The following is a 21,138-nucleotide window of genomic DNA, read 5'->3' as shown; positions in this document are numbered from 1 at the left end:
TAAATGTCCTGCAAGCGGGACATGAATGCACTCCAAGGGTGTTGTGCATTCTGACGAGGAATTCTGATGTCACTGACATCAGCGGCACTGCAAAGGAGATGAACGAGGTGAGACGACTTATGTCCAAAGAAGAAAGATTCGACCTCTAGGCTGGATGCAGCTCACCTGTCGTGTGGTTGGGCTCAAAGGCACACAGGAATGCACTCTGTTGGTGTCGCTGTCTGCTCGTCCGAGTGCTGTGGACTCCGTCAGCACGGAGACCAGTGCCAAGGCCATCAACGCATTGTCAAAGATGTCTAGCATCTTAAGCCTGAATGCCTCCCATTCCTATGGGGTAGAGGATTCGGCCAGGAAATGTAGATGCAGAGCCTAGACATCTGGTTGGGTGCCCGGAGTGGTGGCTCCTTTTCTTCGAAGAGGAAGACGAATGGTGCCTCGAAGATCGGCCTGCAGACCAAGACCTCTTGTGCTTCTTTTTTTTTTTTGTACTTGCAGACTGGGGACTGTTCTTCAGTGCCACGATAAACGCCGGGTGACCTGGAACAAGTCCAATTGTCACATTATTCTTTGTGGAAGGTGAATGGGTTTGCTTCCCATTCTCAAAGTGCCTTGAGGTGCATTGACTGAAATGACGCTCAATCCTGCTTGTCATGCCCCTCACTGAGAACAATGAAGAGAGATCCTCTGGGGATCCGAGACAGACATCTGACGTCCACAGTGGATGCGGGCTTAAATCCCCAAAGACTTGAAGAGTGAAAAAAGAAAAGCTTTGAAGAAACGGTGTTCCTCGAGCAAGCAGAGTGTGCAGAAAAAAGGAACTAAGGTCTCAAGGAGTGGGGCGCATAAAGGCATCAGGCGGCAGCGGAAATGTTTTTGAAGAGCTGCTATGCTGGGAGATAGCTATACACATTTGATATGGGTATAATCATAGGTTTTAGAGGGGTCAGGTCAGGGGTGTCAAGTGACATGAATATGGAAGCTCATCTTTTAATCAGGAGGGAAAACCTGCAAACAGCAGTTTTTTTAAATTTATTTTTATTGTGCATTTGTAAGGCGCTTACACATCAAGTACATTGTGTTTTAAAGCGCCCACAGGGCAACAGGTAAGGAACATGGGAATGAAAGGCAAATATAACAATGAAAGAGAGAAGCGGTCCTACTAGGCCTTGTGAACATTCAGAGTGTGCAAGAGCAGCGTGAGAGAGGGGTGAGGATAAATGCTAGGAGTAACAAGGAGGGAAGTGCTGGGGATGTGGAGAGGCAGAGGGTAGATGAAGGAAGAGGCTATTTCAGTAGTCAAGCCGAGAGAGTACCAGAGCTCTAGAGACATTGAGCTTCTGTGGAAAAGTGAGGAAAGGAAGGATTATTTTGATGAGGTAGAGTTGAAAGTGGGCCTTCTTGGCAAGGTCCTGGATATGAGGGAGGAAGGAAAGAGAGGAGTCAAAGATGACCAAGGTTTTTGGCTTCAGATGAAGGAGAAGGGGAAGAACTCAGAGGGTGGCCAGTATGAGGGGAAGAACGAGGGAGCAGGAGCCCCAACGGGAAGGATCTCAGTCTTGCTGGCATTGAGGCAGAGATCATTGAAGGCACACCAGGACTGGATAGCAGATAGGCAGTCAGGAATGATGGAGGAGTAAGGAGAAGATCAGAGGGAAGTTTAAGGAACTCATGGTGGCAACAGTAAAGACAGACACAAGTGATCACAGTTCAAGGGTGTTGATTGAACTTTTTACTGGGTGAGATAAACGCCTAATCTAAACCTAGATCTAAGATGGGAGCACGCTACGAACATCAAATAATAATAAGGCAGTCCTAGTGGCGTCTTGTCAAATAAAACGGGCCTACACTAAAAATAAACGATTGCCAATCCTTACCACTAAGTTACAAAATTGTGTTGGATAACGTTCACCAGAAAAGAAAGAAGTGTTCACAAAATGATAAGTCCGAAGGTTATAACGGGGGTCTACCTTCCCCACGCTTTTAGCATGGGACTAGGCAGGACTCTCGAGCACAGAAAACTCCTGGGCTTCTCCTGCATGAGCTTACAGTTTGTTTCCAAAATATCAGGGCCTTCTGTGGCCAAGTCTCTTTTACACCAGGTCTCTTGCCTCAGAGGGCCGGATGTGCCATAAACAACAAAACAAAAGTTCCTTTCACTAATCTTTCCGTCGGGTGATTTCCCTTCACCCGTGGATCCCTCTCAACCGAGCTCTAATCCTTTTACAGCATTGGCCTCCTCACTCGGGTTCACATTTTGCTAGCTTCACACAGTTCATTCATTTTTAATACCTTGCAGGATTCACTTCCCTTAACTTTTTCTAGCACCCAGTCAGGCTTCACACACTTACCGTTCGTACAGCGTTACCCTCAGCCGGGTGCACACACCTGTTTCACAATGTCAAAACTTTGGTAATGGGTTAAGGACTTTCGAATGTACAAGGCATTTTGGCTCAACCCTTAACTCTTTATGCTGGTCTTTCCTACGGCCTCTTGGTACTATAATGTTTACAAGAAAAGGGGATCAGAGTCTTTCGAATGGACGCCCATGTGGCGCCGGACCACTATGCAGCTGGCCTTTCCCTGGGCTTTAAAAGTTCCCTGGGCTTTAAAAGTTTATTAGAACACAAGTTCTTTGTTTATTAGCAACAAAGACACTGACATCTATGCAGGAACCTGAGCACCACGTGGCCCCCATGCCTTTTATTGATGATGTACTGCATACTATGCCTGAGCCCCTGGTGGCCTCCATGCTTTTTACTGATGATGTAATGCATCCTATGCCTGAGCCCTCTGTGGCCCCCATGCTTTTTACTGATGATGTACTGCATATTATGCCTGAGCCCCCGGTGGCCCCCATGCTTTTTACTGATGATGTACTGCATACTATGCCTGAGCCCCCGGTGGCCCCCATGCAACATGTTGATAATGCACTGCACACTAAGCCTCAGCCCTCTATCTCGCCTACCTCGCTACCTGCCTCCTCACCCTCAATGACCAACACGACCCTCAGGTGCGCTCTGGTCAACGCACACTCAGTACCTGCCCACGCCCTAGACATAAACGACCTCATCATCAAGGACAACCTCAACCTCCTAATAATTACAGAAACCTGGCTTAGTGAAAGCTCAGGCCCAGCACTATCTCTCGCCCTTCCTACAGGGTACACCATTTTTATAAAAGACCGTGCCCTCCTGAGAGGCGGAGGTGTAGCCCTCATTGCCCGGGAATCCCTGGCCATCAGAAAAGTGGAAGGGAAACTTGTTCTCAATTCTGACTACCACCCATTAAAAATTAATGTCTCCCAAAATTGCACCATTAACATGCATATTGTCTACAGTCCCCCGGGTCCAATTACAGACTTTCAGGACACCCTCATCCTCTCACTGTCTGACAACATTAAAAAGATGTCCCAAGTCATACTCCTGGGCGATCTAAACCTAGGGCCCAATGACCCTAAGGACTCTCACGCCAAATCCCTCAGGAAAGCCCTCTCTACCCTGGGCTTCACGCAATCTATCGCTGATCCTACTCATGTCAAAGGACGTACTCTCGATTGGATTAGCCGAGGTAACTGCTCCATCCAAATCAACGCTAATAGTCCCATCCCATGGTCCGACCACCATTATCTTCAATTCAAAATCAATACGAAAAAAGGGCCTCCTGGACCCATCACCCCCTGTCCTGCAGCACTGGCAAGGAGCTCTCGTCAACGGACCGCTGAAAACTTAGCACTGTTTATACGTTTGCCTGACCTGCAAGCCCCATTCTCCAAAAATCCAGAAACCTTAGCCAACATCTTCAAAGAAATCGTCACCTAAGTTGTGGACACCATTGTTCCACTCGCCCTCAAAAAAGCTAAAAATGTTAAATATTCTAATACATGGTTCTCAAAAGAACTGCTTGACCAATGCTCTCGGAAGAGGGCTGCCCTTTCCGCTTGGAAAGCCAACCCCCTCTGAAGTCACCAGAAGCGCCTTCAAAACCATCACCATATCTTACAAAGCCAACATCACCCTAGCCAAATACGCATCGTTCAATTCCAGGATCAACAACGCTAAATCAGGACCCAAAGAAATATTCGCCATCTTTAAGGAATTAGAAAAGCCCTCCACGCCTCCTCCCTCTCTCCTCAAAGATGATAAATGGTGCAACAGCATTCAGACTGCCATGCTAGACAAACTCAACTCTCTCCAAACTAAAATCTGCGGCCATCAAAAAGCCCTGAACAGCCTCAAAGCTAACTTACATAGGGATACGCCTAAACCCTCTATGACCAAGTCCTCCCCACCTTTTCATTTTAAAGATATGACCGAGCTGGAAGTGATCACCTTGCTCCAATCTATCAAACTCTCAAACTGCAAAGGAGACGCCTGTCCTGCCCAACTCATCAAAGACTCGGCCCATATCCTTGCACCCTTCCTAACTGCATTCATAAACTCATCCTTCCAGTCTGGACACGGTCCCACTGGACTCAAGGAAGCGTGGGTTTGCCCACTCCTCAAGAAACCGTCCCTCGACCCAACAGTTCCAGAGAACTATAGGCCCATTACCACTGTCCCATTTCTACTTAAAATTCTCGACAAAGCAGCCTACCTGCAAGTCCAAGAATTTCTGGAAGAGAATCGTCCCCTCGGCCTGTGGCAATCTGGTTTCCGCCCACGTCACGGCACTGAGACGGCCCTCCTAAACCGAAAGAACCAAATGGATGATATCAGAGACACAGGCAAACCTGAGCTCCTTCTGCTGTTAGATCTGTCCGCAGCCTTTGACTTGGTCGAACACAACACTCTGTGTCGCCATCTAGCAACTGAGGCTAACTTCTCCCCCAAAGCGTGTGACTGGATCACCTTCTTTCTTCAAGAGAGAGCCATGAAAGTCTTCTCTGACTCTGCTTGTGCCACCCCCCAGCCACATCAAATGTGGCGTTCCACAGGGCTTGTGTATCACGTCTACCCTTCACAACCTTTTCACAAGGCCTTTGTTCAGCATCCTTGACGTCATGCGCATTTCGTATACTAACTATGTGGATGATACGCAGGTGCTTATCCCACTCACTGGGGACTATGATGCAGATATGAACACACTCACCACCATTTACTCAACTATCCAATCCTGGATGGCAGACAATTGGCTCTGCCTTAACAGTGAAAAAACAGAGCTCCTGCTCATAGGGTCATCCACCACCCTGGGCAACCTCGATAAGCAGTACTCATCCTTTACCATTGGTAACATTCCTACCAAAGTCTCTAACAATGTCAAGACATTTGGAGTCTATTTGGACTCTGATTTGACAATGAACAGACAGGTCAATGCTATCGCTTCCTCATCAGCTTATTATTCAAAAGTGCTTAACGCAGCCAGACCTTTCCTATCTCGCCAGAACTGCCTCACCATTGCCAGGGCTATAATTGGTTCAAGGCTTGATTACTGCAATGCCCTACTTGTAGGAACGTCTCAAAAAAATCTTGTCAAACTTTAGCTAGTTCAAACCAACGTCCTCAGGGCAGCCACAGGAACTTCAAGAAAAGACCACATCTCAGATGTGAGAAGGCAGGCTCATTGGCGCCTGTTCAAAGCAAGAATTGTTTTCAAAACCCTTGCCCTCACTCACAAATGCCTCCATGAGCTCGCACCCCCGTACCTATCCCAGAGAATCATTAGGCACACTGCCACGAGACCTCTTAGGGAAGGCTACTCCAACATGATTCTCACGCCAAAAATTCAGAAAGCCTGAGCAGGGGGCTCCAGTTTTCCTACACTGGCCGCCACCCACTGGAACGCACTCCCTACTTATCTAAGAATGATCGAATCCCACCAAATATTTCGCAAAGCCATCAAAACCAAGCTCTTTAGCTGAAAGCAAAATATCTATTATCATCCTTTACAACTGCCATACCATTTTCTCTATGTCTGGAACGCTGTTCATATCTGTATTTCATGCAGTCTGTAACTGTAACTAAGATGCCTTCGGACTGCAAGTGCGCTAAACAAATGCAAATAAATAAATAAAATAAATAAATGTGTTTATAACATGTTGCCGTTTGCAACCTTCGCTCAACACCATCCTGTTTACTATCGGTTCTCCCTCCGACTCATCAACTGTGCTGAACATCTTGTTGTTTCTTGTTTCTGGAGTCAAGGACGGTACCACGGTAGCAAGCGCGTCTCCCTGCCTCGGTTATCAGTGTGGGAGGGTCCCGTGCAGCGTTGACATCTGTTACACCACACCTCAGCTGTAGTTCCCAGTCTTATGATTCCTTTCACAGAGGCTTTGTGGGTTTGAGTCGAAAAGGGCAAAGGCACCCCCCACCTTGTTGTCCTTTCCAGTCTCGTAGCTTTTCTTCTCCGTTTGAACTGCCATCCTGTAATAGCTGCTTCCTTGTGCGTTTGTCTTTGCCCAAAGTGTGCTCTCGTGCTCTGCCTTTTATACCTGTGGAGAAGGGAAAGGGCCGTCAGGTGTGTGTAGTTATTGTTAGGTAAACGTCTCTGGTGTTAGTCCGTTGTCTTTGAAGGTGTATGAAAGTGTTTGTGACGGAAAAAGAGGCCGAGGGTAGAGCTTCTAAATATCTTACGGGGTAGGATGGGGAAAAGGTATTATACGAAAGGGGGTACCACGTCTCACCCATCGGTGTCCCACTTCCACTCCCCGATCCTCCCCCACTGGTCCACCCCCAGGAACTGTATCCAATAGCGATGGATGTGTCCTGGCCACTTGGATGACAGATCTCCGGGGACTAGCAGGTGAGACACCTTCCAGTTTCTCACACCTCTCATGGATTTCTCCCATAGCAGAAACCTCTTTTTAAGAGGAGGGGAGGACATTGACTCCAATTGCAATACTATACTGACATATGGTGTAAAACTGCTCTGCCAAATCAGGTATCCTGACTTGATAACGTGGCTAGGCAATAATGTTTAGCATAAATGTGTGGAGACAACCATGTTGCTGCCTGACATACGTACACATTTGGGGTTCCTATTTGGAGTGAGGACGATGCTGCAACTCCCCTAGTCCTAGGAGTTCTCAATCTTTCTGGAATTACTTTGCCTGCTATAGTGTAGCATTCGGAGATCGCTAGAACTATCCATCTCAACACCATTTGTTTTGTCACTGATTTTCACAGTTTTAGGTCAAAGTAGCCCATGAATAGTTGGTCTTCTGTTCTGAAGTGACTTGTTCTCGCAATGTAAAAGCTTAAAGACCGTTTAGAGTCCAAACTATGCGGCCTCTCCTCTGCCTTTGAGGGGGGCACTAAAAGGCTGCTAATTATTTTTCTGTTCCAAATGGAATTCAGACATCACTTTAGTCCCTTGCTGGGCTAGGTGTAACAGGATAGAAAGTGCTGAAGTTATGTTGCATGAAAAAGGATGCACATTCTTGGCTCTGCAACAGTAGCAGAATGTCTTTCAGTGGCTGCAGTAGAGAGCCTTCATTGTCGGCCTAATTGAAAGCAATACCTCCAAGACGTCTTTGCCGTCCTTATGCCTCACCTCGCAGAAGCCAGGGATGGAGATTGACAGTTTTGACTTTCGGGTGAATACTAGGCACCCCTCTTGCTAAAGTAGGCCCACCCTCTTTGGAAGGCGCTGTGAAAGCAGATCAAGTCCAGAAAGGCTAGGAACCACGTCTTCCTATTCCAATCCGAAACTATCAGGATTGTCATGAACCATCTCAACTCCTATTGACATGAAGTAGGACCGGGATAGGTGGGGACGCATATCAAAGTGGAAGTTCTAGTCCACCACAAGAACGTCCATCAGTGCTCCTGTCGCTTCTCTTTGGGGAAATTGCCGGGAGCAGAACAGCTTGCACTTGGAACCTTATGCAAACATCTAGCTGAGGGGTTTCCAAGAGGCAGAAGAGCTCTGTAAGGGCTTCCTGGCACAGCTCCCATTCATGAGAGACTGAGAGCCCCGTCTTCTCGTGGCGTCTACTGTTGTGTTTTTCTTCACGTTTATATGAACCACAGACAGATGCCTTTTGCAACACCCAATACCAGAGCTGCATTGCCTCCCTGCACAGTGGTAGTGACCCTTCTCCCCCCCTCTTGTTGAGGTAGTGCATGGCCACTGTACTATCTGTCATGATCACAACCGTTTTCCCCTGTATCAAGGGCAAGAAGGCCATCCGCACCAGTTGAACAGCTCTTAGTACCAAGAACTTTATGTGGAGTTTCATCTCTGCTGGGGACCGCAGTCCGCTCACCATGAGCCTGTTCAGGTGCTCGCCCTAGGCCTTCAGCAGAGCATCTCTAACTATAGGTACTTCCGGCAAACATTGTCAAAAAGGTTCTGCAGCCATCAAGTTCTCTCTGCGGAACCACCACAGGGGGTATTAAAAGATCTTGATTGGGACCTGTACAGGGGTCTGACATGTTGACCAAGAACTGTGATCACTGAGAGCCCTGAAAAAGTGATCTCTCTGGCATCAGAAAAATGCAGGATGCCAAAATGTTCTATATCTTAGTCACCAAATTGAAATAATGCGGCCCTCTCGGTCATTCCATCTGTGAGCCAGTATCAAACCAGCAGTTTTTAGGCTACGTAGAAGGAGAAATTACTTACCGTAATGTTCTTTCTATGGATTCTTCTCCCACAAATTCCTCATATGATAGATAGTCCCTCCAGCTTTGCTGCTTCGGAAAATGTTCAACAGGGGGCGTAGTGGACCTCAACCCGGCCGTCGATCCATTTTGCTCGGTATCTGGTCGTCGGCTCTGGACGTGACGTCAGGCGTTGTATAAATACCACTTTTTAGGGCGAATTCTCATAAATGGCTGATTCCCCTTACCTAAAGAGTCCCCCAGCAGCTTTGCTGGATTTCTACGATTTATTTTTTCCACCTGGTGAGAGTGTGAGCCTTTTTCCCACTCTTACATGTGTTTTGCTGTGTGTATTTTCACTGTTTGTGTGATCTTGGGCACTGGAGCCTCACCTACTCCAAGCGCACCACTTTTTGCGTGTGTTACACAGCCCCTTCAGTGCAGTGACACAGGGTTGTCTTTGAGACTTCCCACTGACTCAATTTTTTCTGGAGCTGACTACTGTCCCCCAGAAACAGGTAAAGTTGCCATTAACTTTATATAGTCACTTTAAATTACAGACCCAGTACACCCCATTTTACATGGAGTACTGGAAAGGGTTAACTCCTATCCCTTTTTGTCTGTGCCCCTTGAAGCCTTGTTTCGCTCCCTTAACTTTAAAACCTGGCTGGTGGCAGTGCTATCCACCCTAACTTTCCTACCGCGATCACATTATATAAACGTGGTATTGTTCCAGGCTATTATAGTAGCCTCGAACATAAACCCGCTTGACCAAATATATTTTATTTTGGTTCCGGCTGGGTTTATTTCGCCATTTCTTTTTGTTAAAATCTTTCTCGTGTTTCTCTCTGCGCGCCAAACCGGGGATGATTCCTTTGTTCGCTGTCTTTTCGTGAGCTTCTGCACAGAAGCCCTCCTTAAGGCACCTGATAGTCTAGAGGGGCAGGATGTGAGGGAGGGATCTTCGGACCCCTGCCATGGGTTGCCTTAGTAACCCAAGTCGCACTCTTGTCTGATTGACTAAGGGGATTGGCCTTGCCAGGCCAGCCACCCTGCTGTGTAATTGACAGCCAGGCTGTATGAATGGGGGAAAACTGCATAAAAAGCAGGTCTCTGGGACTGGAAGAGCAGAGTCGCCACTGGAACGAAAGAACCAACGAGGAACTGGAAGAAGAGGACCCCTACAACGACTGAACCGCCCGGTGAAACCCTGCTGCAGGTCCGAATCTCAAAATCCGACGACAGAGAAGATCCTCCAGGAAACTTCTTCCCTTGAGCTGGTGGGACCAACCAGTTCGCCCAAACTACAAGCCAGGACCCCTCCTCTGGTCGAATTCGCTGTACAGAGCTACAGTGGGCGCCGGATAGCTAGGAATGTGGGACCCTGCTTGGGTTTTAAGGAGCGCACCTTTTATTTGTTGTTTTGTTCTGCTGCTGGTTTCTTCCGTGGGTGGCGCAGGACCCTCCAGTCTTCCTACTTCTGATCAGTCCGACAGTCGCTTCAGCAATAGTGAGCCTGCAAGAACCACCAGGAACGTCTGCCTCAGCTACAGCTCCCTCTCCGTTTTAAGGTACTGTGCAAATCCGGTTGTGCGTTTCGCTCAGCCGTGGTGAAAGTGTTTGAAATCTTTCTCCAATCCGAGGGCTTGTCCTTCACTTCTCTTTTACCAAACTTTTCTACCAACCAACCTCATCCGCAATCTGTGCCACAAACTTTACTATGAACTACATTGAACCTATTATCTTGAGCAAAAGACTTTTGAATCATTGACTTTGGCCCTAAGCCTTTCCTATCTGATTTTATCCTTGTAGTCTCTCTTGTTCAGTTGCCCTGCTTACTTACCTGTTGGTTTTGCCTAATTTCTAATAACTGTGTCTTTCCCTCCCTTTTAAATTGCTGGAGTGCCATTTTGCTCCCACTTCATTTTGTGAGCTTAACTTGTCTGGAATTTAAGGGAAGTGTTGTGGTGTATTTTTTATTGTGATTTTTTAACTTGCTTATAATAGTGAAATGTTATACAACTGTTGAGTAAATAAATATATATTCTTTTACTTAGAAACCTTGAGTTAGTGTTTGTCTGAACCATAGTAATTGCTGTCCCTTGTGTAACCACTTGTACTACTCACTTACTCTTGAGATAAGTCTGGCTGCTCCGCTACTGCTACCACTATAACTGAAACGTACAGGCTTGTACCAAAGGTGAAATTGTACTTTCACTTGTAGTCCTAATTGTGTGTAGTGTTACCAAAGGGTACTGCATATAATTCTGCCTAACACCACGTCAATACGCCTCAACCTCAGTTCCCCCTTTTTTCCCTAAGCACCACACGCTGCATTGGAAAACAGAGAGAACAAACAGGCTAATAAGCCCTTAAAAGAGAAGTTACTATAGACCTCCAAAGGAAGAACAATTGAAGAAACACTACAAGTAGTATTAGAAAAATCTTTATTTTAAAATCTGTGGCAGGAAGACAGAAAACGGACACAGAGGACCAATACCAAATTAACGTGAAATACAAGATGCGTGCCAACCACCGACTTTCTGAGCAGGGATGGATGGGAGATGAGGAATCTGTGGGAGAAGAATCCATAGAAAGAAAAGAACATTACAGTAAGTAATTTCTCCTTCAATGGATTGCCTTCCTCCTGCAGAATCCTCATTTTATAGACTCCCAAAACAATAAATGAAGGAGGCGGGCAGAAAATTATAGCAAGACATTTTGCAGGACTGCCCTGCCAAAACACGCATCCGTTGTATGAGCCACATCCAAACTATACTGCTTTGCGAAGGTATGAAGGGATGACCATGTTGCAGCAAGTAATCTGCCGGACAGGGACCCCCCCCTTCTGTAATGCTGTTGACGTTGACACTCCCCTTGACGAATGGTCCTGATGCCTGTTGGTAATTCCTTTCCAGCGGACTGGTAGCATTCATCTATGAAGAAAATTATCCGTTGGGATAAAGTCTGCTTGCATATGGGCAGGCCCTTAGGGGCTAAGGAGAAGGCCACAAAGAGCTGGTTATCACTCCTGAAATCAGCTGTCCTGGCAATATAATAACTGAATGCCCTCTTCTGGTGTAGATGATGTAACCGTTCCTCCTGCTTAGAAGGGTGCGGTGCGGTGGAGGGTAGAAGACTGGAAGGTCCATGGATTTCGACTGGTGAAATTCTGAAACAACCTTGGGGAGGAAGCCGGGACTTACCCTGAGAGAATCTTTCTCCCAGAAGAAACGCAGGAAGGGTGGCTTACAGCATAAGGCCTGCAGTTCACTAACCTGCCTACCGGAAGTAATAGCCACCAAGAAGGCTGTTTTCAAAGTGGGACGCCGTAAGGGACAAGAGTGCATAGGCTCAAAGTTAGACGCCATCAGAAATGTCAGAACTAAATTAAGGTCCCAATCCAGAACAACAAAGGGAGTTGGCGGAAAACTAATTTACAAGGCCTTTCAGGAATTGTGCCCTTACTGGGATCATAAAAAACAAACCTTGATTCAAGGATCTTTTCTAACACAGACAAAGCCGCCAAATATCCTTTGACTGTGGTCACCTGAAGGCCTGCAGAGGCCAGTGACAGAAGGAACTCCATCACTGTAGTGGTGGGGCAAGAAATGGGATCAATCTCACGTTCGCTGCACCACGCCCCAATTCTTCTCCATCTGCACGTGTACAAAGATCTTATGGACAGTTTGAGTGCAGCCAGCAACACCTCAAGTACTTCCTCAGAGAGAGCATTTCCTGTTGGACTCTGTTGCGAACAGATCCACTGCTAGGGTACACCAGAGAGCGAAGACCTCCTCTAGGACTTCCTGGCAAACTTCCCACTCGTGCGAGACCGTGCTCTGCCTGCTCAGAACATCTGCCAAGTTGTTCTCTGTGCGGCCAGATGAACCGCTGAAACCTAGAACCTGTTCTCTACCAAAGCATCACCACTTCCATGCAGAGGAGGCGGGAGTGCACACCACCTTGTTTGTTGAGATAGTGCATTGCCACTGTGTTGTCTGTCAGAACAAGCACTTGTTTCTCCTGTAGAGATGGGGCGAATGCTTTCAGGGAAAAAGCGGATAGCGTGCAACTCCAGCCTGTTGATGTGCCACCTGGCTTCAGTGACCAGATGCCGCTTACCTGCAAATCCTCGCAGTGAGCGCCCCAACCCTTCAGAGACGCATCTGTGACCACTCGGGTCTGAGACTAAGAATCCAGAAGGGTTCCCCCTGCCAAGAGACTGTTGCGGTCCGCCCACCAGGAAAGGTCGTTGACCACTGATGCGAACACCCTGAGGAGACTCAAGAGAGAGCCAAGGTACTGAGACCACTGATCCCTCAGGAGCCACAGCAGGGATCTCATGCGCAACCTGGCCTCTGGCACTAGAAAAATGCAGGAGACAATGAGGCCTAGGAGGTGGAGGAAGGAAGCCGCTGGAGGGGCATGGTTCCGGAACAAGTTGACCATATGTGTCAAGCTGACTACTCTCTCCTTGGGAGGGAAGGGCTTCCCCACCATGGTGTCTAGGACTGCTCCTATGAACTGGAGCCGCTAAACTGGTGTCATGTGGGACTTCTTTAAATTTAGGGAAAAGCCCAGCTTGTGCAACAGCAAGCAGGTGTCCTCTAAATCGGACAAGACCTGCACTGCAGACTTCCCTCAGATCAGTCAGTCCATATATGGAAATACATGGACCCCGGATCTCCTGAAGTGAGCCGCAACTACAGCCATGAGCTTAGTGAAGACCCTTTGGGCGGAGGTTAGACCAAAGGGAATCATCTTGAACTGATAGTGCATATCTCCTATGGTGAACCTTAGGAACTTTCTGTGCTTTCGACGGATTGGCACATGGCAATAAGCGTCCTGTAGGTCTATCGACACCAGCCAGTCCTGTAGTTCGAGAGCGTGGAGAATCTCTCTCAACGTCACCATCCTGAATTTGTCTTTCCTCAAGAACTTGTTCAAGGCCCTGAGGTCCAGAATGGAACAGAGACATCCTCTCTTCTTTGGTACCAGGAAATACCAGAAATACCAACCCGATCCACTCTGCTCGGGATGTACCTCTTCCACAACAACAGGGCTCTCAGTTCTTCCTAGAGGTCCTGTACCGGTTGGATTGGGGGCGGTCTGTCAGGTGGTTTTCTTACAATTGGTAGACAATAACCCGACTGAATGAGCTCTAGAGCCCAGGCATTGGAAGTAATTCCCTGCCACTGGACCAAATGCTCCGTCAACCATCCTCCAATCGGTCCGCTGTAGAGGGCAAAATCAAAGCGGCTTCGGAGGCTGAGTCGTTGACCTCTAGAAGCCCCCTGTCCTTTCCAGAGCTTGAGAAACGCTTCTCCCCTTGTATGGCCAGTGGGAGATGCGCTCTCCTGCCATAAGGAACATATCTCCTGTAGCCCTGTGCCCTAGAGGCGAAGCTAAATACAGGTTTGACTGGCTGCGCAGCTAGACCTAAGACTTAGCAGCGATTTTGGCACACAACAGACACCCGTCAGTCCTGTGACCCGTGCCGAGACACCAGAAACACAGCTCGTGTGGGTCAGTGATGGACATCTTGGTACCACAATCGGAACACCGTTCCAAATCCGATACCCGAGCTACCGACATCTCGTGTCGAGGAATTTGAAAAAAAGTACAAAGTTTTCTCAAAAAAACGTCGAGTGAGTCGAAGGTCTGTGTTGGGGCGTTGTGATGTGGTATTTATATGACGTCTGAATTCACGTCCAGAACCGACGACAAGACGCAGAGCAAGACGGATCGACGCTTGACGGCTGGATGAAGGTCCACTACGCCCCCGTCAAAAACATTCCGCAGCAGCAGAGTTGGAGGGAATATCTATCAGATGAGGAATCTGCGGAAGAAAGTCAATCTATTGAAGTAATCTAATTACTGAGTTACTTTCTGAGTATTTAGCACTGCTTAGAGTTTAAAACAGTGGATCGAGCGGCAACAGGATCCCAGTCATGTCTTGTTTTGTCCAAGATCTCTGTCCAAAAGAATTGGGCCCACCACACGTGTCCTAGGTCTTCAATTGAACTGCACCCTCGCCAGCACAGTGGGCAGTGGCCAGGGTTTGGAGCTGCAGTACCACCGGAACAGAATTTTATAGAGGCACTCCTTAGTGGTGGGGCACTTGGAAGATTTAGCGGATTTGGACCATATTGATAGCCATATATGAGGGGGGGATTTCTATGTACGGTCTGCTTCCAATTTCAACATGTATGTGAGGGTGTCTTCAATGTTATCCCAATTAAATACGCAATATAATTTTGAGACCCTTCCATTGGTGAGGTTGTGCACAGTAAGTTCAAGGGAGAATGGCTGTCTGGATGTAGCCATCCTTATGGGCGGACTCATGATCCAGTGGCAGATTTGAATGTACCTCTATCACTCAGACTCGGTCAGATGGAATTTCTGTTTGGTCTCCTCAAATGTCAATGGAGACCGCCCAGTATTTTAAGCCCACCTTCTGAACATCTTTGAAAAGTCCCCCCGCTGAAGAAAAGGAATACATTTTGGTTTATCCATCACAGCCAAAGTGTCTAGGCTATATCCCAGAACTGGAGAGGTGTGGCAGTAGCTGCCAGTAGAAGCCCTGTGGCTCAACATGCTTTTATCACTAGGAATGGCAAGGTTGCGAGATTAACTCGGGAGTGGGCCTGCTGGACCTGCATCCAGCTGCAGCTTAATAGGTAACGTAGCCAGTCAAAGACAGGGGCAACCTGGGTCGCCAATAGGTACCATCTTGGACCCCAGGTCCTCCGTTGACACATAATAAGGCATAATAAGATTTTCCTAGCGATGCATGGGGGTGTCCATTTTTTATTAAAATTAAACATTTTGTGCTGAAGTAGCGTCAAGTAGGGATTTTAAGCGTCAAGCTACTGAATATGGAGTCCTCATCTAAGAGAGGTGACAAATTGCTGTACTAGTAGCCATCGCATGATCAACACAATCCACTGTGTCAAGTTCAGACTGCAAAATCTGGTAGAGGCCTCCATGCCATCCTGGACAAGAGCCAAGCCCTCCTTTATGTCACCTTCAGGAAGGTGATTAATTACAGAGGCTGCTGTGAACCGAAGGGGAACTTTCAAAGGGCACTGACGGTGTTCACCAACCGGAGAGCAAGGCTGCTTGAGGTAAACTCCTTCTGGACCCAACTGTGCAGCTTTTTACTTACTCTATCAGGTGGAAGAGTGGAAAAAAGGATGTTTTCAGGTTAGCCCTAGCAGCCTGTACCACCAAGCTCTAGGGAAAGAAGCATGGGTGGACAAGAAGACTGGATCTGAAGGGGCTGGGTGATGTTTCTTCGTCAGTTCCCGATCCACTGTGGGTATAGAGGCGGACCTCTCTCACACATCCAGCACTGGGATCCCTGTAGTCGAATTAAAAAGGAAAGTCACTTAAATGGAGCAATCGAGCCAGAGAGCCACAGTAACCTTGACCATGAGCTTCTGGAAGGCGGCTTGATTTTTTTCGGGGGTAGACACTGGAAAACTGTCACTTTCAGGGTAGGTGTCGAGGCAGCTGGCCTCCTGCAAGTGGGCTAAATCTTGAACATCTGCACCCCCTTTCTAAAACTCCTCCAGGCAGTCTCTCCCGCCTGTGAATATGTGAGTTCTGTTCCAAAGAGAACCAGGTCCCTCTCCTTATCAAAAATGTGACCCATATTAGAGTTAAGGGGCCTCATAGGAAGTGGAGTGTATACCAAAGGTACTCTGCTGCCATCGGCACCAACAACATCAAAGTGTAGGGCAGAATCAGCGCCAAGGTCTCAACGGCCAAAGGCAGCGCCTATTGGCGCCAAGATGAGTCAACGCCATAGGGGAACCGGCCCGGAGGTGTGTGGGAGTGTCCCCCTTTGGGGGATCTGCTGATCTGAGGCAACGCAGCGGGTCCCATCTGAGCCAAGGGTACCGGGACCAAAGCCGCCAGGGCCTTGGTGAACGTTTCCCATTCCTTCAGTGGGAAGGACTTGGCGGAAAATGGTACCTGCGTCGCTCCTTCCAGGGAGTCTTGGAACAGTGATTCCACTTCTTGGAGGATTAAGAATGCCAGTGAGAAGATCGGCTCAGGGAGTGGTATCTCTTGTTGTGCTGCTGCTTCTTTTCTTTCTCCTTGCGTGCAGGCAATCTCTCCTCGGAACAACACGCAGAGCAACCTTGAAGGTGACCATGCAACTTCAACTTTATCCATGTTGAAGTAGTTGAGAGTTTTGCCACTATTTGGCGGAGGGCCTTGGGATGCATGGATTGGCATGAAACACATTCCTGTGTATCGTGCACAGGCAGCAAAGGCAAATCCTTAGCGGGATAGGCATTTTCGGCAAAAAGAAAAACAAAAGCTTGTTTCGGAATCGGAAAAAGGAACCAAGGTCACGGGGCACAGTGCCATGATATAAATTGGCTCCAACATCATGCCCAGCGTGGGGCATGTAGAGGCGTCAGGCAGACCAATGCAGAGCTGCACTGCGCCCCCTAGTGGCAGTAAAGTTTCCAAAGAACATCTAGGCTGAAAATACAATATCATATATGAGGAATCCATTAGAATCACAAGTCAACATTAAAACCTACTGTGATCACCCACTCCAAGCACAGAGGGTCGGGGGGAGGCCAGTGTTCAAAAGAACAGTCCAGCAGTCGTAAACAATGCCAGGTAGGTCACCTAAAGGATTGCGGGACCTAGCTGACTGCAGTGAGATGCCTGTAGAGCCGCCTATAGCAAGTGTACCTCCGCTCCAATGGGTGATCACAACAACTAGCCAGGCGGTAACAGAAATACAGTTTGCTGATATCCTGGTGGATTTACCTACCAGGATACTGGCAAACTCGTAATGACACCCAATGAGTCTCGCATCATGGTGAAGGTTGCATTGTGCGTCACCACAATTACAACTGTTAATGACAGGTAATGTACATGCAATTTTCAAGTGAATTTATTCAACCAAACACCATGGTAACATGGTTGACAGGGTAATTTATTTATTTGAGCCAGACATGATGATTTAACAATTACCTTTTTTTTATGTGTTGTCTTTCCAGACCTGAGTGAATCTAGATTCAGCTGTGCATGACAGTGTTTCATCTGTTCCATACAGGTGCCGATAAGGTCAGCTAAATGTAATAAACATGAAAACAAATTTATTACATGAATACAAGCAACTGTAGTAGATTTAAAACTTGTTCCAGATTTCCCAAACCACAATGGGAAACATGATATCACATTTTAAATACAATCTTCCATGACATCATGACAGGTGTCTGTTTGACAAATCACATTTAATTATATAGCAATCCAACGGTTTAAAGGAACCCTGATCAACAATACAATCTCACATACGAGCACAATTCCCCCCACGCCCCACCCTTGGATGCAAGACAGCGCAGGAGCAACAGAGGTTTGATCCCCGGGTTCACGCCTAGAAACATCTGGGTATTAAGCTTGTAATAAATAGCCAATTACAATTTCAATCGTTAAACTGAGTCAGACTCACATAGGCACCTCAAAAAAATGAATTGCTAATAACTTTTGTCAATTAAGTCAATTAGGGACTTGTGACCCCGCCCCCCCCCCCGCCTCCCTCCAAAGTTTGGTAAAGATTTGTTTATAAAGTTATTAAGGGGGGTGCTAAAGAGCCCAAACAGAATGGCTGCAAAGAAGTGAAGCTCAGCATTATGAAATTAGGCCCAGGGGGCCATTGCTCAGCGGTGGGGGACCCTGAAAATCAGGTCGGACGCTGGTCTGACCATGGTGCGGCAGTGGCCGCAGAAGTGGACAGATTGCATGCTCCAGATCGGAGACCGCAGCATTGGTGAGCGATACTGGGCTCCTCCGGGAGTTGCGGGTGTGCGCCCGTGGAGCGCTCACGATCACTGGGCACAGTGTGAGGAGTTGGATTCTACGCTCCGGCCCTGAAACTAGCCCAGAAACTGCTGCCGCAGCTGGATAGCCAAGCACCGAAGATCACAGTGGATGACACCTGTAGGACACTGTACAGGCATGAATCATAGAGGGATTTATACTGGAACAATGAGGAGTGGATAAGTCACAGAACTGAAGGTGCTTGACCGCGAGCCGCCTGCAAAGGAATCTGTGTGTAGTGACCCCAGTAAGGATAGGGAGGAGGTGAGCCTGGGAGCTGCATTATACCGTGGACTGGTGAAGATCTTCTTATTCTGCTTCTCTCGCCCACAGCTTGTCGTGGGAACAGGAGGAGGTTTCATGGGGGCTTGATCCTCCGTTGCAGTAACCCCGGGTGCCAGTCATCTGAAACTAGCAGAGAGAAATGGCTTAGAGTAAGGGGAAGAAAAAGCCCACAAATGAGGAAGTAGACCTTTGTGCCAAGGGGTGCCCAACGCGACCCAGAGAAGACCGTGACCCTAGACCCAGTCATGGCAGCACTGGGCTGTATAGAACAGTCGATGTCCCAGCTGGAGTGCAAAATGGATACGTTAACAGAGAAGGTAGCTCAGTTGGAAACAAGGACCTCCACGCTAGAGCAAAAGACCAATGAATTGGACAAGCAAGCGGTACAGATGCTCCCTCAGGTGCAGCAACTTAAAGTGAAATGGAAGCAGTGGTGAAAGGTAACAGAGCGACAGACAGCAGACTTGGAATTTTAGAAAATGCAATGCACGCTACGCAGCTGCGCATTATTGGCCTTCCTAAGGGTGCAGAGGGAGAGGATCCAATAGGTTTTGTAGCGACTTTGCTCCCGGAACAGCTGGAGCTGCACGTGGAAGAAGATCTCATATATGCCGATACATGTTACAGGCTTAAAACAGCAGGGACAAAAGCAGTATCATCGCCAGAGGTGGGACCTACATTACTAGTGAGCCTGAGTGATGTCCGTGACAGGGAGAGGATCTTGAAGGTGGCAGCTGCCAAGAAGACACTGGAATTCCACAATCATAAGATCCTTCTGTTTCCGAACCTCTCCTCAGCCAGTGACAAGAAAAGAAGAGCTCTGAATGTCTTGAAGAAAGCCTTTCTGGAACTTGGGGTTAAAGCAGGCCTTCTACGTCCAGATAAACTTCGAGTGACTTGGAATGGGCAGGAGTAACATTTGGGATCTGGAAAGGGCAGAGAAACTATTGACATCTATCCCTGCAGAGAAACTACCTGATGAAAAGGCCAGATGATGGGTTTAGAATTTCATGAGTTTGGTTCCCTTATAATGTTTGTGTGGTAATTTGATTTAAGTAGCATACCTTTGAAGTTCTAGCATTGTAGACTCATCTGTTGCATGTTCTGTGGTATGTTGACCCCCTTGCCATGCAAGGCCCCTCAGAAGGGTTGTGGTTGCTTTGCTGCAATTCTGTTGATGCGCCACAGGTGCCGCATGGTTATGGTTGCAAGAGTAAAGACATTTTCGCCCCCCCCCCCATCCCTCACGGATGAGGACTTTCAAGGACGCTGCCTCAAAAAACTCTGTGGTTTATCATGATGGTGACTGTATCTGGAAGGAGCCTCCTACCTTTGGTACCCTTATATTTTTCTTTGCAATGTTAAATCAAATAAATAAAGATTTTAGTTGTAAAAGTATTGAAGAAAAAAAAAGAAACAAAGTTGCAGCCTACTTCCTGTTGATTTGCCAATAGACAAAAAAAGGTCATTTTTGCCGTACTGCACAGCCCAAGCCGCTGGACGGATTTGGACCAGGTCTGAAACAACCCCCTTCTCCAAAATAGATAGCTATATGTCGGGTAAATTGCCAAAACCGGAAATGAAACAGCCGCCATCTTTGTTTTTGCTCAATGCAACAGATAGCCGTGGCTATAGCCGAGGGTATCGGAAATGAAACGCAGGAAAAAAGCCATTTGCATGTCAAAAAACATGCAAATGGGGGGGGCGGGGGGTGCTGTTCAGCAGCGCGAGGATGAGGACCTAAGCCTACGTTGCTCCGCCATGGCCGATTAAATCCTGAAGGAAATATCCTGAAATCGTCCATTATTCGCTGAAATTTTGATTAAACCTATAATCGGAAGGTGCCCACTGTGAAATACACTAACCATCAGGCGGTAGATGAGGCGAAACTATGGGGGAATCATCCCGAAATAAAAAACAGCCATCGACGGACACCATCTTGGCAGAACCATGGGACGGCAACAGACTGCACATCCCAATGAATGGTGGCGACATATGGGCACATCAGCGACGGTGAGGAAAGTTACATTTAGGGAACAAAGCTCTGGTCTAACTGATTGAAGACCCACTGCAGAGATAGTCAGCCTGACGCAACTCGCGTGTGGGGAGACTTCCACAGTCGAGCAGGACACGAGAGACAAGGCGCGAAGCGGGAATCCTACCTCACCAACAAGGCCCCACGCATCGGGGTCAACTCAAGGTAGGATACTGCACTGAAAGCTCCATTGGAAAACAAACGGCGAAACATAAAGGTGCTACATGGGAGAGGACGGGGACCTTCCGTTGAGAAACTATTCACGGCAGCCGGACCAGAGGGGGAACTGCAGGCGAGCAGCAGGACAGACGGATATGCTGACCGCCGGGAGCACAATATAACTAAGCGGGGCCCCGGGGGGATGTGGGGATGCTTGAACAGAAGCAAGAAGACCCAGCATTAAGGCATCGGGGATACAATCCC

At 47.8% G+C, this 21,138-nt stretch overlaps 1 protein-coding gene across 1 annotated transcript in view; it reads right to left on the bottom strand.

Annotated features, from left to right (window-relative positions):
* RTTN (rotatin) overlaps nucleotides 1-21,138 on the bottom strand; it is a 2,784,523-nt gene that overhangs the window by 136,818 nt on the left and 2,626,567 nt on the right. Inside the window, exon 43 of the mRNA XM_069620779.1 lies at nucleotides 17,550-17,647. Coding sequence (XP_069476880.1) covers nucleotides 17,550-17,647 — 98 coding nt within the window. The remainder of the gene's footprint in view (nucleotides 1-17,549; nucleotides 17,648-21,138) is intronic.

Source organism: Ambystoma mexicanum, chromosome 5q (genome assembly GCF_040938575.1).
Source record: "Ambystoma mexicanum isolate Mex_15411 chromosome 5q, UKY_AmexF1_1, whole genome shotgun sequence".
Taxonomy (NCBI): Eukaryota; Metazoa; Chordata; class Amphibia; order Caudata; family Ambystomatidae; genus Ambystoma; species Ambystoma mexicanum.
Note: the sequence above shows the minus strand (reverse complement) of the source record. Positions and strands in the feature narration are given on the sequence as shown.